This window comes from Heloderma suspectum, chromosome 3, assembly GCF_057233095.1.
Source record: "Heloderma suspectum isolate Gila_16-S chromosome 3, 16-S_ref, whole genome shotgun sequence".
Lineage (NCBI taxonomy): Eukaryota > Metazoa > Chordata > Lepidosauria > Squamata > Helodermatidae > Heloderma > Heloderma suspectum.
Window position 1 is genome coordinate 227,388,866 of NC_139460.1, and position 23,327 is coordinate 227,412,192.

At 41.5% G+C, this 23,327-nt stretch overlaps 1 protein-coding gene across 1 annotated transcript in view; it reads left to right on the forward strand.

Moving 5' to 3' along the window:
- The window catches only part of DNTT (DNA nucleotidylexotransferase), a 174,782-nt gene that overhangs the window by 65,381 nt on the left and 86,074 nt on the right, over nt 1-23,327 (forward strand). Inside the window, exon 7 of the mRNA XM_084841922.1 lies at nt 3,419-3,551. Within this exon, the coding sequence (XP_084698048.1) occupies nt 3,419-3,551 (133 nt within the window). The remainder of the gene's footprint in view (nt 1-3,418; nt 3,552-23,327) is intronic.

Genomic DNA, 23,327 nt, shown 5'->3' on the forward strand with positions numbered 1-23,327 from the left:
GTGGCTGTCTGATGAGGCTTTACAAGTAGCTGAAGAAAGAAGGGAAGTGAAAAGCAAGGGAGAAAGGGGAAGATATATCCAACTGAATGCAGAGTTCCAGAGAATAGCAAGGAGAGACAAGAAGGCCTTTTTAAATGAACAATGCAAACAAATCAAAGAAAACAACAGAATGGGAAAGACTAGAGATCTCTTCAAGAAAATTGGAGATATCAAGGGAACGTTTTGTGCAAAGACAGGCATGATAAAGGACAAAGAAGGCAGGGACCTAACAGAAGCAGATGAGATTAAGAAGAGGTGGAAAGAATACACAGAAGAACTATACAGGAAAGATCTGAATGTCCCTGGTAGCCATGATAGTGCGGTCACTGAACTTGAGCCGGACATCCTAGAGAGTGAAGTCAAGTGGGCCTTAGGAAGCATTACTAACAACAAAGCTAGCAGAGATGACAGTATTCCAGCTGAGCTGCCTATTTAAAATCCTAAAAGCTGATGCTGTTAAAGTGCTGCACTCAATATGCCAACAAATTTGGAACACTCAACAGTGGCCACAAGACTGGAAAAGGTCAGTTTACATTCCAGTTCCAAAGAAGGGCAATGCCAAAGAGTGTTCAAACTACCGTACAATTGCACTCATTTCACATGCCAGCAAGGTGATGCTCAAAATCCTACAAGCTAGGCTTCAGCAGTATGCGAACCGAGAACTACCGGAAGTACAAACTGGGTTTCAAAGAGGCAGAGGAACTAGAGATCAAATCTCCAACTTTCACTGGATCATGGAGAAAGCAAGAGAATTCCAGAAAAACGTCTATTTCTGCTTCATTGACTACGCTAAAGCCTTTGATTGTGTGGATCACAACAAACTCTGGCAAATTCTGAAAGAGATGGGGGTACCAGACCACCTTACCTGTCTTCTGAGAAACCTGTACGAGGGTCAAGAAGCAACAGTAAGAACCAGACATGGAACAACCGAGTGGTTCAAAATTGGGAAAGGAGTACGACAAGGCTGCATATTGTCACCCTGCTTATTTAACTTATATGCAAAGTACATCATGAGAAACGCCGGGCTGGATGAATCACAGGTCGGAATTAAGATTGCCGGGAGAATTATCAACAACCTCAGATATGCAGATGATACCACCCTAATGGCAGAAAGCGAAGAGGATCTAAAGAGCCTCTTGTTGAGGGTGAAGGAGGAGAGTGCAAAAGCTGGTTTGAAACTCAACATTAAAAAAACGAAGATTATGGCATCTGGCCCCATCACTTCCTGGCATATGGAAGGGGAAGAAATGGAAGCAGTGACAGATTTTATTTGCTTGGGCTCCAAGATCACCGCAGATGGTGACTGTAGCCATGAAATTAAAATACGCTTGCTCCTTGGGAGGAAAGCTATGGCAAACCTAGAGAGCATAGTGAGAAGCAGAGACATCACCTTGCCGACAAAGGTCCGTCCAATCAAAGCTATGGTTTTCCCAGTAGTAATGTATGGCTGTGAGAGCTGGACTATAAGGAAGGCTGAGCGCCGAAGAACTGATGCTTTCGAACTGTGGTGCTGGAGAAGACTCTTACAAGTCCCCTGGGCTGCAAGGAGGTCAAATCAGTCCATCCTAAAGGAAATCAACCCTGAGTGCTCATTGGAAGGACAGATACTGAAGCTGAAGCTGAAATATTTTGGCCACCTAATGCGAAGAGAAAACTCTCTGGAAAAGACCCTGATGCTGGGAAAGACTGAAGACAAAAGGAGAAAGGGACAGCAGAGGATGAGATGGCTAGATAGCATCACTGATGCAATGAATATGGACTTGAGCAGCACGCTCCGGGAGAGAGCGCAGGACAGGAAGGCCTGGCGTGCTAGCCTATGGTCCATGGGGTCACGAAGAGTCGGACATGACTGAACGACTGAACAACAACTTTCCCATAATGTATTACAAGGCCAGTTATTGTATGTAATACAAGCATAAAAAAAAACAAAACCTCTCACATTTGTTTTAAGCTGAAAATGAGATGCATTATATTTTATCTAAATAAATAATTATTTTGGATGCGAAAGATTCTCTTCTTAAAATGATATAAATTAGTGACCCTGATGTTGTTCTACATACATCACAAAACAACTTCACGAGTATGACATTTACATAAAATGGATCTTTACATTATGAATAGGTCAAATTCTGTTTCTTTGCTAGTTAGGAACATAGGAAGGTGCCTTATATATGTTAAACTGTAATTTATGCTAAAAATAAATTTTAATTTATGCTAAAAGTGTAGCCTCTGGAATTTTACAATATCTGTTAGTTTGGTTTTCAGGAAGAATTTTAAATGAAGCTGCATACTCTGGTTAGGCCATCCAAGTAGGTTACCTTTCCTTTTACATAAGATACAACAGTCCTGCTGGAAGTCTTCTGTTTCTTCTCTAGCTCCATAAAGAAACCTTCTTTGAGCAAGTGAATTTATTCTGTATCAAAACTAATACTTGAACATGCATCTATAATTCAAAATGTTTAAAAATTATTCTTGCCCAGATCATATAGGAAATAATTTTTAAGTTGAATCTGTAGATGTAGCAGTAAAGCCCTCCCATAGGCCACTTCATTGGTTCTCAGAATGGAGGAGAGGAAGGTCCACTTTTAACACTCACTATCCTCCTCATCCTTTCAACAGTCCCTTACCAGGATGTCCAGGGATAGACTAATATGGGATACAACCCTCTATCAAAACATCTAGCATTTAGTTGAAAAGTGCCATTCTTTTAACATAACCAAGGATCAAACTCGCTAAGGTCTGTGTCACTTAGGACAAATTTCTTACAAGGATATTGCTTCGTGGTAGGAAATTGCAGGTAGCCCATCTGCACACCACCACGTTTGACAAATGCCAATATTTTGGGAAGGCCCAATTTGTGATAGATTGGCCAGCTCTAGTTACATAATTGTGAATAAAACTTAATACAAGTTATTTATTAGTCTTAATACATTTCTGTAGTATCTTATGATCACTATTCCCTGTTGAGGTAGTTAAGGGCCAATACGGACATTAGTTTAAATCTGTAACTAGCAGCTGTGGCTGTGTTCCTTCATTTTTACTCTAGAGTAGGCACAGGGCCCCTGATTTGGGTCAGGACCTTAGTATGGGGGGTGTGGTGTCAGGGGGCTTTTAAGATCCAGTCTGGACTGACTATGCCTACTCTAGAGTAAACATAAAAAAGACATAGCTGCTAGATACAGATTTGAAAGTAAGGTCTTGTTTTGGCCCTAATTTTTTACTAGATGGACAAAAAAGACTGACAATGAGTTGAGCAACATCCAATTAATTCATCCTTCAGGTAGAACCTGAACTTAGGTCTCCTAGGTGTTTAAGCTTTATATATTGTCCACTAGGCTTCTTCATTATACCAAAAGTCTAATATAAAATCACTTTTCAGGGTTACTGCACTATGAAGACCTTGTTAGCTATGTATCTAAGGCAGAAGCGGATGCAACAAGCCTGATCGTTAAGGATACTGTGTGGAAATTTTTCCCCAGTGCTTTAGTAACTTTGACTGGTGGTTTCAGAAGGTAAGTACACTTTGACATACACTGTGTTGTCGATCACAAGCTGAATATGAGCCAACAATGTGATGTGGCTGCAAAAAAGGCAAATGCTATTTTGGGCTGCATTCATAGAAGCATCGCTTCCAAATCCCGGGAAGTACTAGTTCCCCTCTACTCAGCACTGGTTAGGCCTCATCTGGAGTACTGTGTCCAGTTCTGGACACCACACTTTAAGAAGGATGCAGACAAACTGGAGAGGGTTCAGAGGAGGGCAACAAAGATGATCAGGGGACTGGAAACAAAGCCCTATGAAGAGAGACTGAAAGAACTGGGCATGTTTAGCCTTGAGAAGAGAAGACTGAGGGGAGATATGATAGCACTCTTCAAGTACTTGAAAGGTTGTCACAGAGAAGAAGGCCAGGATCTCTTCTTGATCATCCCAGAGTGCAGGACATGGAATAATGGGCTCAAGTTACAGGAAGCCAGATTCTGGCTGAACATCAGGAAAAACTTCCTGACTGTAAGAGCAATACGACAATGGAACCAATTACCCGGGGAGGTGGTGGGCTCTCCCACACTGGAGGCGTTCAAGACGAGGCTGGACAGCCATTTGTCAGGGATGCTCTGACTTGGATTCCTGCACTGAGCAGGGGGTTGGACTCGATGGCCTTGTAGGCCCCTTCCAACCCTACTATTCTATGATTCTAAGTATAACAAACTATGGGCCACTTGGCAATTTTTGATCTGTGGGACATCATGTTCCAGTTTATTGGTAAAGTATGCCACATTTAGTCCTCTAAAGGAACACAATGACCTCCCCCCCCCCCTTTGGATTAGGTTTGTTAATGTTTTAAATCTGTTGGAATGCCAGAGTTTTGCTCACAGCTGGAAAAGTAATTAGCAGACAAGAACATACAGAACGGAGTTATTACATTTTCACACAGTATGGCATATCAACAGATTGGCTGGACTTGATCCTAATACTGTAGAATAATAGAATGTTTGCTGGCTTCTCTGTTCTTTAGAGAATGTATTTGTTGGAGATAGCACAGACATACACTTAGAAAAATCAGGCAGGCCTTTGGCATATAAGCTGGTCTGCTGCTAAAGAGGTTTTTAATTGGTTGGGTGCCACTTATTTCTGTTATTGTGTGTTCTTGATCTATTTTTTATCTTACATTTCTAATCTGCATTTATTGTTTTGTTTTTAATCTGTATTTCATTGTTAGCCACATTGTATGCCAGTGTTTGGTGGAAAAGCAGCGGATATAAATAAAATAAACAGGAAGTACAGAAGTCAGCACTACATAAATGTATTCAAGCCACTTCCCACTTCCAGATATAATGAACTAGATCCAAAGGTGGTGTGAGTGGAAAGTCACTCATGCAAGGACCTTTCCTGTCACCTCCTCTCCCTTCCCTGCTGCCCCTAAAAAGCCCTTTGTTCAACAGGATGTCCCTGAACAGTGTGGTCTGCAGAGTGTGTGTGTGTGTGTGAGAGAGACAGAGAGAGAGAAAGAGAATCACCCAAAAGTGTATAGCTGCAGCACATACATAAGTCTCAGAGGCAAGACACATTGAGGGCAACACTCTCGAAGCAGCTCTGAAGTCAGGAGTGACCTGTCTGAGATAGATATGTCTATTGCTTCAATGTTATACTTTCTCTAGACATTCGTGTAATTCGTAGGCAAGGCTCACATCAAGGGTAGGCATGGTTGGGCACCTGCTGAAGGCCCACACCCCAGCAGGGGTCCACTGAGAGTAGCACCCTGGAATTGCTCCTCCTATTTACCACTCCGATATCTGCTTGTTCTCCTGCCTCTCATTTTGGCCCAGATAACAGTGGTGGTGAGGAGGAGGAGCAGTAGATTGCATTGCTGACTTGCTGACTGGCTCTCTGCCTGACAAACAATCAAGTGGTAGCAATGATGAGAAAAAGGATGAGGAGAAATAGTAGCTAGTGACAATGGAGGAGAGAAGGTTGATTCACTGAGGCAGGGGCCCCATAGAAGTGTCCATTGATGTGCCTTGCCCAAGGGCTATAAAAAATCTGGTGCTGGCAGTGTTCCTAGGATTGCTTCTCTGTTGTCCCACATCGCTTTCTTCACATTAAGGGGATCTAGATATTACTTTGTGGCCTAATAATCTCATGATTACAGGCCACAGGACAATTGTCCAAGACAGTTCTTTTTTAGTCATTACAATAATGCACATGTGTGGATCATTGTTTGCTAGTTGTATTAAAAAGAGGGATGCATTTTCTGTAAGTCTGCTCTCTTATTAGTACAATGAAGTTGTAATTGCTCTTGATTCTCTCTTATGTACATTTTGAAATACATCACTCCTCTAACTTTGTTCTCCAGGAACTTTGTTCTTACACATGCCCCATCAACAAAATGTGACAGCAGAAGCTAAGAGTTCTCAGCAACCTGTTCAGCCCATGGATTGCATTTGTATATATCTTGAGATCTATCCCTTTGATTTGAAAGAACTGAGATGCAACTAAATGTTTGCTAGGCGTGGATGAATTGACCCTGTGTCTTTTTGTTGGGTACAGCTCATTCTCTCATTCTAAGATTCTCAAACTGCCAACTTCCAGGTTCCCAAGGTTTCGCTTACATGAATGCTCACACACCTAGGCAGGGACTTCAGGTGATATGATAAAACTAGGTTAATTCTTCAATCAGAGGACCGCTCCCTGAAAAAGGAGAAATGGGTCCTTCACAGTAATATGACACAGCTTTTTATACCTTTTCACATGAGTCAGCTTTCAGGTCTCACTGTTAAGTTCAGAAGAATAGAACTTTCCACTGGAAGCAGTTTCTAACAGAACCAGTTATTTTACTTTCTTACATACCTACCTTCAAGTCAAAGTGGTTTTAATTAACCTGAAGTAAAATGTGGGTTATGTGAACCTAGAGGTTATATCAGCAATAGGCCAGCTGTTATTATAACAAATAAAATATGGCAAGTGGATATTAAACACAGATCCATCCATGAATGGTAAATGACACCAAAACAGGTTTACATCTAAATATTCTGTCTTACATTGTTTATACATTGTAGCCTGAGGCAGGAACAGAAGGTAAAGAGGTTCAGTCAATTTAAATCTAGAAATATGTGGTACAGTTTTCTGAGAATTGCAACACTTCAGAATTCTGCAGGTGTTTCAGCTGAGCTCAGTGGGACTTACTTCCTGATGGACATGTTTAGGATTGTAGCCTGAGACTACAATCTTAAACTCTTACCTGGGAGTAAACCCCACTGGAGTCAGTAGGGCTTTCTTCTGAGTAAATACACTTAAGTTCAGTCTGTGTGGAATTTGTGCTCTTGTGTATGTAAAATGAGACAAAACCCCCAACTGAATTTCAAATGTTCCTTTTTTTATTCTCTGATTTGTGACTTTTAGCTTTTGCATGTCTGATGCACCAGCTTGGGAGATGATAAAAACGCCTTTCAGCAATCACACTTGTATCTGGGTGACTTTTGAAAAACAACTTGCAGAGCAGAAAGTCTTGTGTAAATTTAGAACAGCTGTGATAAAATACTAAATATATCTCCTCTTTTCCACCCACACTGTCAATGGGAATGCATCTTATTGTTTACTTAGTAAGGCTGTTGACTGAACTCCACATGAAGCAGATCAGAAAATATGTTGCCATAAAGGTGTTAAGTATTAGCATACGATATTATGACTTATCAGTGTGGACTATCGCTTATTATGTAGTGCTGAAATACTATAGGTATCATCTTACCCCCAAACAGAATCAAAATATTTTGCAGAGTCCATTTGCAAGGAGCACTTAGCTACCTTTTATTTTTTAAAGACTACACCTAACTTTGGATTTTTCTGAAACTAGAACTGCTCTGAATATTCTCTGATTTTCATATCTGGGTAGAGACTAGTACTTTTAGTAGGATAGAAATTTTACTTACACTGTACAAATTGTCCTGTATCATGGTTTTCACTGATTACTGTTGTTTCTGTACAATTCCTTCTCTCTTGGTTTCTTTTTCCTCCATCTTCCAGGATTAGTCACATTGATGATCCCACCCAATCAGGGCTCACACAGTAAACAAAGTGATATCACAAAAATCAGATTTGGCTATGTAATTATGCAATTGAAAGTGAGGGCAATTCACAGTTATGGCAAGTGAAGGCAATGTGTAATGAATAAGTGAACATTTTCACATGTTATATCTAGAAGTCCCTGGTCTCTAGAGGTTCCTGGGTCCCTAGAGGTCACTGGGTAAGTACTGGGCCTAGACTTTCCCTAATACTCCCCAAAATAACCAGCTGCCACCACCTACTGATTTGCAGAGAGAAGTCGGACTCTCCTTTTTATATCCTTGGCTGTGTACTTCAAAGCCAGCATATGGGGTGAGATATATTAACCTTGGAATCTACTCAGACCAGAAGACAGATAGTTAAAACACTGAACATATATTTATATATGGAACATATCAACATCTAGAACAAGTAGTCTTCTGATAAAGAGTAATAAATAATGGTTCTAATAACCTAACCCAACATCTCTGCTCCCAATGACTCCTTTCCCTGTCTTCTAACCCACACCCTGTCTCTGATCCTACTCACTAAACAACCTTCTCAACGGACACTAGCTCCATCTATCTTTCCCTTTTGTCCCCTCTTAATTGGTACCAGTCAATCATTTCTCCACTTATTCTTCTGCCCTCTTTCAAAGAAACATCCGAATATGTCCAATGACAAGAAACAGTGAACAATTATATTAAGTAATAATGCTACCTATTTTCAGACACTTTAAACTTAAAAAACATAACTTCAGGACAGAGCATTAGCTCTATTTTTTTTTCACTTTTTCACACATATAATATCAAAATCATAATCCTTCCTGCAAAGAAGCTTGCTGTTTGTTCCTTTTTTGATCTGCAACCAACAGAAAGGTGAGTAATCAGTAAATCAACTGATTTTTCTTCCCCACAAATAGGGTGTCAACTTCCCTAGGGCCTAAATTACTGCCAAACATTCCTTTTCAATAATGGAAAAATCTCTCTCTCTCTCTCTCTAGGCAGTAGCTTCTTAAGAATACCACTGGATGTAACTGTTCATCAGTCCCCATTTGCTGCATGGTGCCCCTATCCCAACATCGGAGGCATTTCTATTTACCATAAATGATCTATCCAGATTAAGTTTGGCAATCAGTTGAGCCTTGAAACTTTTAAAAGCCTTTTGACATATTTCCATCCACTTAAATTTATTAGGAATTCATTTCTGGTACAGATCAGTGAGGGGTCCTGCTATATGAATAAAATGTTTTAAAATGTCCTGTAATACCTCACAAGTCTAAGGAAAGCCTATATTGGCCTCTTTGTTGTGGGAACTGGCCAGTTTGAAATAGCATATATCTTAAAGTCTTCTGGTTTAATCTGTCCCCCACCTACGTTGTGGCCCAAATACACAACTTTACCCATGGCAACTTGACATTTCAGTACCTTCATAGTTAGCTGTGCCCTCTATATGATTTCGTCCTTATTCCACATATTGGAAGTGCTCATCCCAAGTTAAGTTAAAAATGACAAAATCATCAATATATATAAACCATAGCAAAGCTTTGAAAGGTATTTGAAGCATTGTCAAGTCCAAAGGGTAGAACAATAAATTTGAACAGCCCCATTGGTATACTGAAAACAGTTTTGTTTTTGGCTTCCACTTCCAAGAAAACTCGCCAGTAATCTTTTAAAAATATCCAAATATGGTACTAACAAGTATGGTAGTAATGATGAGAAAGAGAATGAGGAGCAATAGCAGCTGATGACAATGGCAGTGAGAAGGCAGATTCACTGAGAGAGAGAGGGGAGCTATTGAGGATGTCTTGTCCAAGAGTCCTGAAAAACCTGGAGCCAGCACTATCAGTATCTGAAGTGGCACTCTGATTTCTCTCAGATGGAGGCCATTGTCCTATTCATTCCTAATTCTTGTTACGTATAATTTCACAGCTCCAAAGATCTGAGCAAATAGGATTCCAGAATATTAGCTTTTTCACTATGCTACTTAGACATGAGTATCCAGTCCTTTCTGTTTGACATTTTTTTAAGCATATTTTCTTCTGATGTCCTTAGTCTTCAGCATTTGGAAATTTGTTCTTTCTTTATTCCCATCCACCAATATGATGGTCTAAAAATTGTTTCCAGGGAGTGCTTAACATTGGGCTTTGGTATATCTACTGGAAGGGAATTTCGAAGAAGGGAAGCAGGCACAGGTAATATCTGTATGCATTCTTGTAATTTTATCATGTATCAAGAGGGTATGCAGTACCCACAGGGAAGGAATAAGTGTTTTTGTAGGGTTCAAGCCCCTGAGAATGCTATTGCTGAAAGACTACACATTGAAATGCATTTAGAAGCCAATTGCATACCTTGGTGTAATGTGCTGTAGCACATTACAGCCATGTTCTAAATCAGGGGTGGGCAACTTATGGCCCTCCAGATGTTTTGGTGTATAGCTTCCATCATCCCTTACCACTGGCTATGCTGGCTAGAATGGATAGGGATTGTAGGCTAAAACATCTGGAGGGCTACAAGTTTCCCAACCCTTGTTCTAAATGAACTGTAATCTCCACATCAATTTTCAGAGGCAATGGCACAGACAGTGCATTACTACAATCAGTTCTTTGGTAAGGGAGCACAAATGATGGTCGCATATGTCTTGCCAGATAGTCTTGCTGATAACTTTTCCTGGTCATCTGTATGATCTCGAGATCCAAGTGCAGTGAGTAGTGAAAGACTGTAAGCCTGAGTAATGAAGGAAGATTGAATTTTAGCAACAGATGGTGAATTTGTGCCTTCTAGGTCACACAACTGTAGTTGGTTACCAAGACTACAGAGGGTCTGTATCTGAATCACAGGTAAGATTGCATGTAGTGTCCAAAGTGCAACCAATAGTGCAAAACAATATTGAGGATTAATCTATCTGTCAAAGGGATTCTGGAATTAAGGCAAAACTAGAAAGGTCTCTAAAGATTAGAGAAGTACAGCCTGCCATATATCAGCAAGCCAGAGTGGCAAATATTAGCATTGGTAACCTTTTTGGTTCATGGGCACATTGGTAAATTTGAGAAACTGTCCTGGGCACCACCACAAAATGGCTGCCATGGGAGGCATGGCAAAGGACTAGCAACCTGTCCAAAAGACTAAGTACAAGACAGAGGTGGGGTCTGAGCCACAACTTTAAGGTAGTGCTGTGGTAACACTAAACAACTCCTTTAAACACACAGTTTTCAGCACCAACGGAAACCTATTTCACATCAATCCCAGCTACTGGTAAGAAATTGTGTTAATTTTTTTTTTTTAAGTGGGAGGGATAGGAGACTCTGGTGGGTGCCAAGAAAGGTGTCCAGGGGTTCATTGGTGTTCGTAGGCAACACATTGCCTACCCCTGCGTTAGCACTTTAGATCTGCAATGATATGGCAAAACATGCTCTTAGTGTAGTCAGGGAGCTGAGATTCCTTACAGTACTTGGATGTTAGCATTGTAAAATACGTTAGTCTCTTGATTGTACCTTAGATGCTATCATTTGCTTTATGTCTTTTTTGTCCAAAACATTAGCTGCAATAACGGAAGAAAGAACTTATTATTGCTCAAGTTACTCCAAATTACTGTAATTTTTGCATATTTCTTCACTGTGCAGTTCTAAGGAAGACAACTGCGTCATCAAGCTGTTATTTCACATTTTTGAGGGAGCAAATCTGCTTTAAGGGAAAATTGCTGTGGTAATTTTGCTCAGTGAACACTTGAAACAATCAAATGGCTTGCACATTCTCTAACGTAAACAAATCCTAGTAGAATTAGACAGTTCTGTCAAGGACAGAGGCTACGAAGAGCCTTTGGACATGTTCCATGCCCTCAGTTCTGCCTCTGGTAAAGCACTCCACTGCAGATCAGGCTTTTCTCCAGGGGCAAACTGATCCATTCCATCATATAGCCCACTGAAAATAGTTCCAATCTACAGGACTCTTTTCAGATGTATTTAGCAGAAGTTACTGCTCTGGAGTTTCTTAAAAACTTTACTGCAAGAGAAATTAATGACGTTATGTAACTAGCTATGTGACCAGCATAAGACTAACTCTGAATTTTAAGAAAATCTCATAGGGCATCTGTACAAAAGTCAAGACATAATGTATGCACTCATTTGTGTTTCCAAATCACCCAAGCCACATCCATCCCACCTGTGTCTTGAGCACTTGAGCCACTGCCTGTTTGCAGAACAGTCAGAGTTAATATCATAGACCTAGTACAAACTCTGCTATGCAAATACGCCACTGTGTAGCAAAATCACTTATGTTGCTTTCAATGTGGTGCAGAAGTGCTGCTCTAGCACATTTTTTTTTAGGGGATAGGGAAAGTCTATCCGAGCACCAGTGTCAGTTTGAGATTTTGGAAGGCTCTTGGGCAAGATGCTTTCAGTGGACCCCTCTCCCTGAGTGGTCTCTTCTCCTTCCCACTGTCACTACTGCCCATTCACTTATTCTCTCCCTCTCCCTCTGGGAAGAATCCACACCATTGTCCAGAATGAAAAGGCAAGGCATAGGGAGGCTTCTGCTCCTTCTCCTTTCTCTTATTACTGCTTTCAGTATGTGGAGAGGACCGATGACAGCAGCAAGGAGGAGGAGGAGCAGGGCCAGGGGACACTGGACCCATTGGTGAGGTGTTGGTCTTGGTAGGTATCCAACCATGCTCGTCCACACAGCTGCTAAGCACTCCTGTATGCTCCTGGTTTCCTGTATGTGCAACTAAAGAATGATAATTCCTGTAAGAAAAATATATGTGTCATAGAGCATGCATTTACAGTCTGCTAATACGTTTTATTTGATCACTCGATTACTTCCACTTTGCATTTGACACACTATACCATAAACTATGTCAGGAGTTATACCTTGTGCTATGCCCGTTTTGAAGTATCCAAGTAAGTCTACACCAAGTACTGCCAGCCTATATGTTCAATGGCCAGGGTGGCTAGGGATGATTGGAGGTGTAGTCCAACACATCTGGAGGACACCAGATTGGGGATCACTGCTCCAGGGTCAAATTTCTGCATCTATTTACTCTTGTGTCTTTTCCCATAGGGGAGAGAGAGGAAGGGGGAATGGGGATGACCATCCAGCATATCATGTTTTCTTTTGGATATTTTTAAAGTGCATTCTAAATAGCATTAAAGTGAAGATTTAGTCTGTAGGCAGTTAGTACGGGATTGAGTGAGCTTTACTCCACTTCATGCTGAAGTGGCCACGATCCCTTGTCTAGTAACATCACTCACTAGCATTCTTTAATTTTCTTCATCATGGGCAAGCTGATAAATTATTACTCCATAGTAATCCTAAAATATTCTACAAGGACGGGCTGCTGATTAACTTGATTCTTATAAGCTAGACACGTGCTTGTCGGCAATTATCTCAGCTGTGTAACTGCCCATCTACATGGTCTCCTGTGGTGTCTCAAAGAATATTGGTGATGATATGCAAACAAGGATCACAAAGCAATATCTGGAAAAGGATTAAAGCAAAGCAAGCCAGTATAAAAAAGAAAGGCCTGTTTGTGAGCAGTTAGTTGCTCTTATGAATGCATTCATGTCCACACTGCATAAGAGCAGGCTGTCAGATACTCATGGGAGCCAATGAAGTTATCACCTTTGATTCTTTCTATAATTTTTCTTTAAGGTCACACATCATCATTTTTCCTACATGAGGGCTATCCACTTGACAACTCTGGGCTTCTAAATTATACGGGCATATTTTTAGAAAGCCTGCCATAGCATAAAACCAAAATGTTAATGGCATTGCTATGTCAAATTAAATTTTAATGGCCCTGGTTTAATTTTTCTTTTAGCCTGTTCACATCCTTTAAATAGCATTTAATGTGATTCAGTCGACTTTACTACCGGCAGCTGACCTGAATAGCCTTTTCAATTAGCCTTTTTAGGTGAAGCAAATCTGATACATTTTAAATAAATAAAGATAGTTTTTATTATTGGTTAAATGCCAATATTCATGGCTCATTTAATCCATTTATTAAGATGCAATGTCAAAAGAATATCCACATTTCTTGTGTAGTGTGGATATTCCTGTTTAAGTGAATGAACTCTGTCTTAAGAAAACCAAAAAACAAATATGAGCATTGAGTATGTAAAGGAAACAGCCTGTTAAATAATATTAAAAGAAAATAACTTGTTAAGTTAAAAACACTTGACGCATGTAAATGAGAAATAAGCTAACCATGCAGAGTTCTGTGATTAGCTTTTTTTTAATATACCTTGCATATGGCATAATCTCAAAACAAGGTTAGATCTTCCCCTGTGGCCTCTAAATCCATTTATTCTATGTTCATGTAATATGATTTAATTGAATATTTTCATGGCCCCTTTAAGCACTGTAAAGACTTATAGGCTTATAAATAAGAGAATGATGATGATACTTTGAAAAAGCAACTGTATCCCTTTGGTGTGTTCAGCACCATGTTTCATGTGTCCACAATAATGTCATTTCAGCTTTATTTCAATTTCCCTATGACAGGCTCTCAAAACTGTCTTTACAAAGTGGAGACCCCTACTGAGATAAAACCTTCTTTGTTCTTAGAACTGGGGATACTGAAAGAAATAAAAGCTTGAATATCAAGCAGAAATAGATGCAGAAATTTGAATATCAACAAACATATTCTGAACTGGAGTCACACACACCTCTACCCCACTGGAATCATGCTGGAAATAGAATGGTTTGCTACATAAGAGCATGAGTTCTGGTCACTTTTGCATAACTGTGCTTTTGTCATAAAAACAAAAGAAGAGCCCTGCTAGATCAGACCAAAGACCTATCTAGTGCAGCATTATGTTCACACAGGCCAACCAGCTGCCTGTGAGAAGCCCAGAAGTAGGACATGAATACAACAGCACCCTCCCGCCCGTATTGCTCAGAGAAGCATACTGCCTCTGATACTGGAGGTATCAGAGGCATCATGACTAGTAGCCATTGATAGCCTTATCCTCTATGAAAAGATTTGACTTAAGTTTACTAAATTTACTCACAGTAGGCACTTTTACCATTGGTTCATCTGTTGGTCATCTCTTGGTTCACTTTTGGGTCTTTTCTTCTCTTTGCTTGCAACATACTATTGTTATCATTAGCCAGCCAAGCAATTCATGCTATTATTTTCTTTTGTTAAGCAGGTTACTGGGCCAAGACTTAGGATGGTTGGTAGAGGTTTCTTTATTTAGAAGTAGTTGGAAGTGGAGAGAGAATGCTGACAGCTCTGGAAGCAACATGGGGTATAGGTACCTATCTCTGTGCATCTGATGTGGGGCAGTATCTCTATACCCTGGTAGTGTTATGTTGTTTGCCTCCCAGCCAGGGGCATTGTTAGGTTCTTAAAAGATCTGGGGCACAGGCCCATAACACAAATTTACACACACACACACAAACACACACACACGAGTCTAAGCGCACGTCTAATATATATATATATATATGTGTGTGTGTGTGTGTGGTGTATGCATGCGGTGTGCTTGCATGTGTGTATAGATTACATACATACATAAGAAGTGTGCACTGATGCCCCACCCCACTTCAACTCAGACCCGATTCAGCATTGGAAAACATCCCGCTTCTCCTCTGGCCAATTTGTAGTTGGACCACTTCAGCTCAGCACCAAACCTGAGTCAATGTTTGGAAAACTGAAGCATATGCTTCCTGTTGACTACTATGGGAAATTAGAAAAAAAAAAAAACCTGTAACTTTTTTCTCTTGGTCAGAACTGGATGATAATTTCAGGCATTAGTAGCCCCCTAGGAGGGGACTGTTGTTGTTGTTGTTCAGTCGTTAAGTCGTGTCCGACTCTTCGTGACCCCATGGACCATAGCATGCCAGGCCTTCCTGTCCTCCGCTCTCTCCCGGAACGTGCTCAAGTTCATATTCATTGCATCGGTGATGCTATCTAGCCATCTCATCCTCTGCTGTCCCCTTCTCCTTTTGCCTTCAATCTTTCCCAGCATCAGGGTCTTTTCCTGTGACTTTTCTCTTTGCATTAGGTGGCCAAAATATTTCAGCTTCAGCAACTGTCCTTCCAATGAGCACTCAGGGTTGATTTCCTTTAGGATTGACTGATTTGACCTCCTTGCAGTCCAGGGGACTCGTAAGAGTCTTCTCCAGCACCACAGTTCGAAAGCATCAATCCTTCGGCGCTCAGCCTTCCTTACAGTCCAGCTCTCACAGCCATACATTACTACTGGGAAAACCATAGCTTTGATTAGACGGACCTTTGTCGGCAAGGTGATGTCTCTGCTTCTTACTATGCTGTCTAGGTTTGCCATAGCTTTCCTCCCAAGGAGCAAGTGTCTTTTAATTTCATGGTTACAGTCACTGTCTGCGGTGATCCTGGAGCCCAAGAAAATAAAATCTGTCACTGCTTCCATTTCTTCCCCTTCCATATGCCAGGAAGTGATGGGGCCAGATGCCATGATCTTCGTTTTTTTAATGTTGAGTTTCAAACCAGCTTTTGCACTCTCCTCTTTCACCCACAACAAGAGGCTCTTTAGATCCTCTTCGCTTTCTGCCATTAGGGTGGTATCGTCTGCGTATCTGAGGTTGTTGATAATTCTCCCGGCAATCTTAATTCTGACCTGTGATTCATCCAGCCCGGCGTTTCTCATGATGTACTCTGCATATAAGTTAAATAAGCAGGGCAACAATATGCAGCCTTGTTGTACTCCTTTCCCAATTTTGAACCAATCGGTCGTTCCATGTCTGGTTCTTACTGTTGCTTCTTGACCCTTGTACAGGTTTCTCAGGAGACAGGTAAGGTGGTCTGGTACTCCCATCTCTTTCAGAATTTGCCAGCGTTTGTTGTGATCCACACAATCAAAGGCTTTAGCGTAGTCAGGAAGGGGATTACACCTGCCTAGGGATGTACGAATCCCTTACCTGGCTCTGCGCAGGGGCATCCATGGTGGGGGGGAGGCACTCTATCCCTCCCCCCGGAATCCTGCCCAGCCCGCTCCACGGCCAAGCCGCGGAGCCACCAGCCGGCGCTGGCCGCCCGCAGCCAGACATCCAGCTGCTGGGCAGCCCTGCAGGGACGCAAATGGCGGCTGTCGTAGCTGCCGCCATTTGCATCCCTGTATTGAGCCATGATAGGCTACGTAAATACTTACGTAGCCTATCACGGCCTCCGCAGGGATGCAAATGGCATCCCTGCGTTAGCCGTGATAGGCTATGTAAGTATTTACGTAGCCTATCATGGCTATGAAGAGGAGGAAGTGAATGGCGGCCACAGGACGGCCGCCATTCGCAAAGCAGCGCAGACGGGAGCAGGTAAGTGCTCCGTTTCGCACGCCTTTCGTGGGGTGGGGGCGGCGGGGACTTCGTCCCGCATGCCTTTTGTGGGTTGGGGGGGCGGGGGCTTCGTTCCGCGATGGATTTCGGGGGGCCGAATGCACTGGCATTCAGCCTCACTGAGATCTGTCGTGGAATTCTCTGACATCCCTACACCTGCCCAATGTCAGAAAAATAGGTGCAGGGTTTATATTTTGAGTTTCTTTTAAAGGGAACTGCCAATAACTTTTTAATTCCTTGGAAAAATTGGATAAAAATTTCAGGACTCATTGCTCTATCAGAGAAGATCATGTCTGTCAAATTTCAGAATGATAGCCGCAAGGGTTTTTGTGCAAGGGTGGCCTTGACATTCATTTTGAGGCCTCCAAAAGAGGACATCCTTATCTCCCTATGTTCCTTGTGGACCATTGTTCTGAAAATTACAGAGAGCTTAGAGGTGTCCCTAAGTAAGAAGCCAGCAAAGATTCAGAAGGATAGGTGCAGCAGTTCATGTGGAAGGGGAGTTCTCCAATTTTGGGGAGGGAGTAATTTGCTTTCCCTTCCATTCACCTCTTCCCCAATAGTTTTTGGGTAAATTTGTATGAAAATGCACAGGTCATTAGAGGTGTCCTCCAGGCAAGAAACCTGCAAAGTTTCTGAAGGATATGCATGCATGCAAATGTAGAATGACTAGAATTTATTTACATCAAAGTTAGCAACAGGGGAACATGGGTGGGAAGGTTATACAGCACTCATGTCCTGCTTGTGGGTTTTCCTGGGGGTATCTGGTTGGCCACTGTGTGAACAGAATGCTGGACTAGATGGGCCTTGGCCTGATGCAGCATGGCTCTTCTTATGTTCTTAAATATAGAGTGCCTCTGTGCTTGTGCAGAATGTTTTTCTTTCACCACTAGGCACTTAGATTCTCCTCCTACCAATTCTATTCCCCTCCATGCAGCCATCTCTCCTCATCCTACCACCCTCCAGCAACTCTTCATAAAAACAGATGTCTTGTTTCGTGCAACTCCTCTCTACCTCCTCCTTGTTATGCACAAGCTCTCATTGTATCTTCCTCCCCATAACTGCATTTGTGCCAAGACTTTACCAGGATTCATCCAATGAGTCTGTTTTCAAAACTAGGGTTAAGTTATAGAGAAACTCTGAGCATGTACAAGTGCCTTTTCCTCACCAATGAAGCTAGAGTTCATGCAAAAAAACTCCAAAGCCACAAATGACAAAACATGCATAGGACTGAGCTGAAAGGACAGTCAATTCATTAGATGGAATTGGGTAGGCACTGTATTAAGCCTGCAGTACCATGCTCACAACTCAAGACTTATTTCTGAGTAAACATGCAGAACATCAGGGTGCAAACCTCCCTGCAAAAGTAACTTGTGCTAGAATCCTATGCACATTTTCCTGAAGGTAATCCTCATTAAACATAATGGGACTTCTCAGTAGGCATACATAGGATTGCATAAATTAGCAATATTTATCTCCCCTCCACTAAAAAAACAAACCAAAAACTCCTATTTTTTAATTAAAACTTTCTGTTCATAGGAACATAGGAAGCTGTCTTATAATGAGTCAGACCCTGGGCCCATCTAGCGCAGAACTGTTGACACTGACTGGCAGCAGCGGCTCTCCAAAGTTTCAGGCAGGATTCTTTCCTAGCCCTACCTGGAGATGCTGGGGATTGAACCCGGGACCTTCTGCATGCCAAGTGTGTGCTCTACCACTGAGCTACAGCCCTTCCTATTGCTGGATAATGGCAACTGACAAACAAGACAGCCCCAGGCTTATTTCTCTGCAACCATGAACCCACTCTTCTCAAAGACTTGCGTGAGAAGGAGAAAAACCAACCCTCTTGTCTGTTTGTATAAAGTCAAATTCAGTTCAGAACTTCTCTTGCCCACTGAAGAGAAGTTTCTTTAAGAATTCCCCAAGATATGCTCTGGGTGGAATAAAGAAGAGAAAGAAAGAAAGAAAGAAAGAAAGAAGGGGGGGGGAGAAGAAAAGAAGAATGGTGATTGGAAATGTGTGTGGGGTTGGGGGGTAGAGAGAATTCCCTAAGCCAAGTGGCTCCTTTCAGAGAAGTGGTACTTCAGAGGAATTTAGGAGGCTGTGGAGGGTTTGTAAGGATTGCACATATGTAAATGAACTTTATGAGGCGAGGTGGCTGAGGTTTTTTTCTAGCTTTTTTAAAACTGTAGAACCTGTTTAAAAGCCCCAGCAGTTTCTCGATCATGACGCCACATAGTCCTAACCCTCCCTTTGGGATTATTTGTCCTACAGCTATTTAGGAGAAATTAAAGTGGAGAGGGAGAAAGAAGTTTGTGGAGGCTGATTGGATCCTTTGCTGTACTGAAGCTACTAAACTTCTGCAGAATCCAAAGGTCCCAGCTTGGGGCAGTAAAATCAGATGCTGTGTGAAATACCAGTATTTCACATGGAGTTCTTTCTTCCCTTCCTTCTCCCTCTTCAAAATTTCATTACAGGCGAGCTCCCAACAGTGGGCATGTAAGAGTAGAAAAGTAGGGGGAGAGAGGTTTTTTGCACCTCAAAAAAACCTACACCAGAGATTAGGGATAGTGACTTCCTAATGGTCACCTTAAACAACTTCTGATTAGGATCCTTAATCCCCTGGGTGGCTTGACAGTTTTTACTTTTTGTTTTAGACTTTGAGAAAAGGAAATGTTATGCATGGCTAGCGCAACAGCCACTCGACCTAACTGTCTGAAATTTGGCAGGCTCAGTCATCTCTATAGGGGCTCCCAGGTCCCCAAATTCCATGCATGTTTGTGGAAACACACAAAAAATAGCTCTTTGCTTTGACACATTTTCTTGAAAATAGCAAACTTTACCTGTGACTAGCACAAAAGCCACTGGACCTAACTGCCTGAAATTTGGTGTATTCAATCACCCATGGGGGCTACCATGCCTCCAAATTTCATGAATTTGTCGTGCACACTAAAAAAGTTATGGCCTTTTTTGTTTTCCAATGCAAGTCTATGGGAAAATGCAAAAAGAAAAAGAAAAAAAGAGGCAATTAGGACAACTCAAAAGATCTGGGGCACAGCTAAAAAAACATCTGTGCCCGTGCCCGGGTGTGCCCTTCTCTAACACCCCTGCTCCCAGCTATGCTCTACTTGTATATTTGTAAATATTACTAAATTGTAAGTCACCATCAGTCCTTCAAGACAAAGCACATCCCAGGTGTTAGTGTTATCCTTGGAACTTCTGAACACTTGAGGAGAGTGGGGCATCAGAAATATTACAGATATGTTTGGCTTGATCATAGACTATGTCTATGATAAGGGCCTTTTCTGTGCTGGCCCCCACTCTGTGGAACTCCCTCCCTAGGGAACTCCGCCATGCCCCCTCTTTAATGAGCTCCCATCGTGCATTAAAAACGTGGTTGTTCAGGCAGGCATTTGGGGTGGTTAGGGTATTTTAGAAAATGTTTTTATTGTAGAATTTTATTGTTTTAAACTGTTTTATTATACACTGTACATTGCCCAGAGTGGCTGGGTGACCAGCCAGATGGGCGATTAATACATTTAATAATAAAATAATAAATAAAATAAATATGTTCAGCAGTTACACCGTTTAATCAATTTGTCACATTTGGGGTATGGTATGAATCCTGCCTCCAAACTAAGAGTAGGGCTAAAAGTCTTTCCAGTACTATGGTTTCATGCTCTTAATTATAATAGAAATTTAGGATTGTGGAGATGACATGAACCAGAAGGCAGTCCATTTATTTGGATTTTAATTTGCCACAACTAGGTGCCCCAGCATTGGTTACATTGTATGCAACACACAGCATGCATTTGTTCAATGGCTTCAGCTGCATCCTGCTTCTCCAGAATATGTAATACCCTGGTCAGCAATTACTTGCGGAAAGTCAACTGAGAATGAGGTAAGGGCCAAATGGGTAAAATCCTGAATCCCTCTAATACAGCTGCTATTCCTTTCACTCTCCTCTTTTACCTCTGGGTTGGAAAGTAGAGAAGGGACAATAAGTAACATTCTTCTTAGGGGTTGATTTGACCAAGGACTTACTAGGTGCTGGTCCCTGTTGTAAATGAGCCCCTATATCACCCAGATGACAGGTACTGAAGCTGAAGCTCAAATATTTTGGCCACCTAATGTGAAGAGAAAACTCTCTGGAAAAGACCCTGATGCTGGGAAAGATTGAAGGCAAAAGGAGAAGGGGACGGCAGAGGATGAGATGGCTAGATAGCATCACCGATGCAATGAATATGAACTTGAGCGCACTCCGGGAGAGAGTGGAGGACAGGAAGTCCTGGTGTGCTATGGTCCATGGGGTCATGAGGAGTCGGACACGACTTAACGACTGAACAACAACAACAACAAAATTACCCAGATTAGTTTGCCATACGCCAGGGTCATGTGAATTTTGTTCTTTCTGCTAATTTTTAATGATGGCGGGCAATGGTGGCAACAACAGTCAGTGAGAAGAATGCAATTTTCAGAGGTGCAGCCATGTTAGTCTAATACAGCAAAAACAACAAGGAGTCTAGTGGCACTTAAAGGCTAACAAATGCAGTTTCATTAAACCTCTCATTTCAGTGGGAGGAGAAGTGGAGTGTTCAGCAGGAAAGAAGAAACCCATCAACCATGCTCATTCTATTTAAGACATATATCCTCTTGGATGTTGTTACACTCATCTCCTCCTGCTGAAATTCACTTGCCCTCAGGTGCTATTAGAATGTGTAATGTGCTACACTGGTAATTTGGTGGTTCTGCAACCACAGTACATGCTAACTGCACTAAAATTGAGTTATCGAGATGATTTTAGGTACTAGAATTCGAAATTCAAATACGAGTGCTGAGCTTTTGATCTTTATGTGTTCTGATAATTTATGACCAGGCACCATCAAGGCAGATGTTGTGAGAATATCATGCATATATAGAAACATGGTTGCTATTAAAGAGAAATCACAGAAGTAATTGCTGCCTGACGTTAATATGGAAGAAAGTGCATTTCGAATAAAGTACATTTCCAAAATCTGTAGGAGGAATGTCAAGTTGTTCTTTACAAGTAAACCTCAGGCAAGATCAATGATAAGATTAGCAATATTTTGTAGCAGAATCATTATCAAGTGGTTTTCTAGTAATTTTGGTTAGTTCAGTCTTTTGTTGAAACTCTTCCATCCTTGTAGCCTCAGCTGAATTATACTGTAGAAAAACCAGACTGTAGGGAATGACTGAAAAGTGTCCAAAATGAATACATACGTCCATAGCCTTTTAGTTTCCCAGGACATGGATTTCCAGGACTAAAACAGAACCTAAAGATCACTAAGGCTGCAGTCCCATACCTGGGAGTAAGCCCCATTGCATGCAGTGTCTCTTCTGAGTAGACAAGTATAGGATTGTGCTATAAAATCCATTTAAGCAATAGCTTTACCATACTAAACAGGGCCCAAACAGTGGTGCAGCTAGGTAATTTTAGACCCTGGACTTAGTGGTCTCATGGGGTCCTCCTTCAGACGACCTTGTGTATTACTTCAGTTGTGAAGCACACAGGTAACATTTCTCTTTCATCCTACAACTACCACTCCATGCTTCACAGCTGGTTCTACATTCCTTATATGTTAAAATGTTTTCCAACCCTGATTTAAAAAAGCAATATTCTGAGCATTCTAAAGAATCCGGCCCCACTGGAGTCCGTGGCAGAATTCTCCAACATTCCTACTTAAATCTCTCTCTCTCTCTCTCTCTCCCTCCCTCCTACAAGGCCTAGTTTAACTGCCCAAGCACACCTTCTCTAGCAACTCTGTTCAGAATGTTGCTTGGTCTGCTCTAGCACTAATTAATCTTTTCTATAGATACAGGGAAATAAGTTTCTGTAACTATCTTCAAGCATCATCTACAATTTAGTCTCAGGTTTTCCTCTGGGGTTGCAGCTCGGGTGCCCTCCCCACACTGGCTCACAAACCTGGAGGTGTTAGTCTATACAGTGATGATGATGGGGCTTCAGAGAGTCCTCATCAAAAATCTGTTTGGAAAGTAAAGCAGTCTTAGTTGACTAGGTGATGACATTGTGAAAGGATAGCAAAGCATATGCCTTCAAGACACTGTAATGGAGAGTACTCATTACTGAGATTCACTAAGCAGTGTTACCAAGCTCTGTGCTTTTTGTCTGACTGTCATATACCACAAAAGGGCATGTACAGTGATATGGCAGAATTTACAGATAGAATGAATGTAAATAACATTTGTATAACAGCTATGGAAGACTGCCAAGACTTTGAGAGCTTATCTGTACTACAGACTTAAACTGGTTAAGCAGTCCTTCCTGCCTCTCTCAAGGAGCCTTAGGAACTGCAGTGATGTTTTTCTTTTAGTAGTTTCACCCACATGGAATGTTATTTTGAAATAAAGTTTAAAATAGAGGCAATAAAAAAGAACAGGCATAAAAATGTGAGATCACAA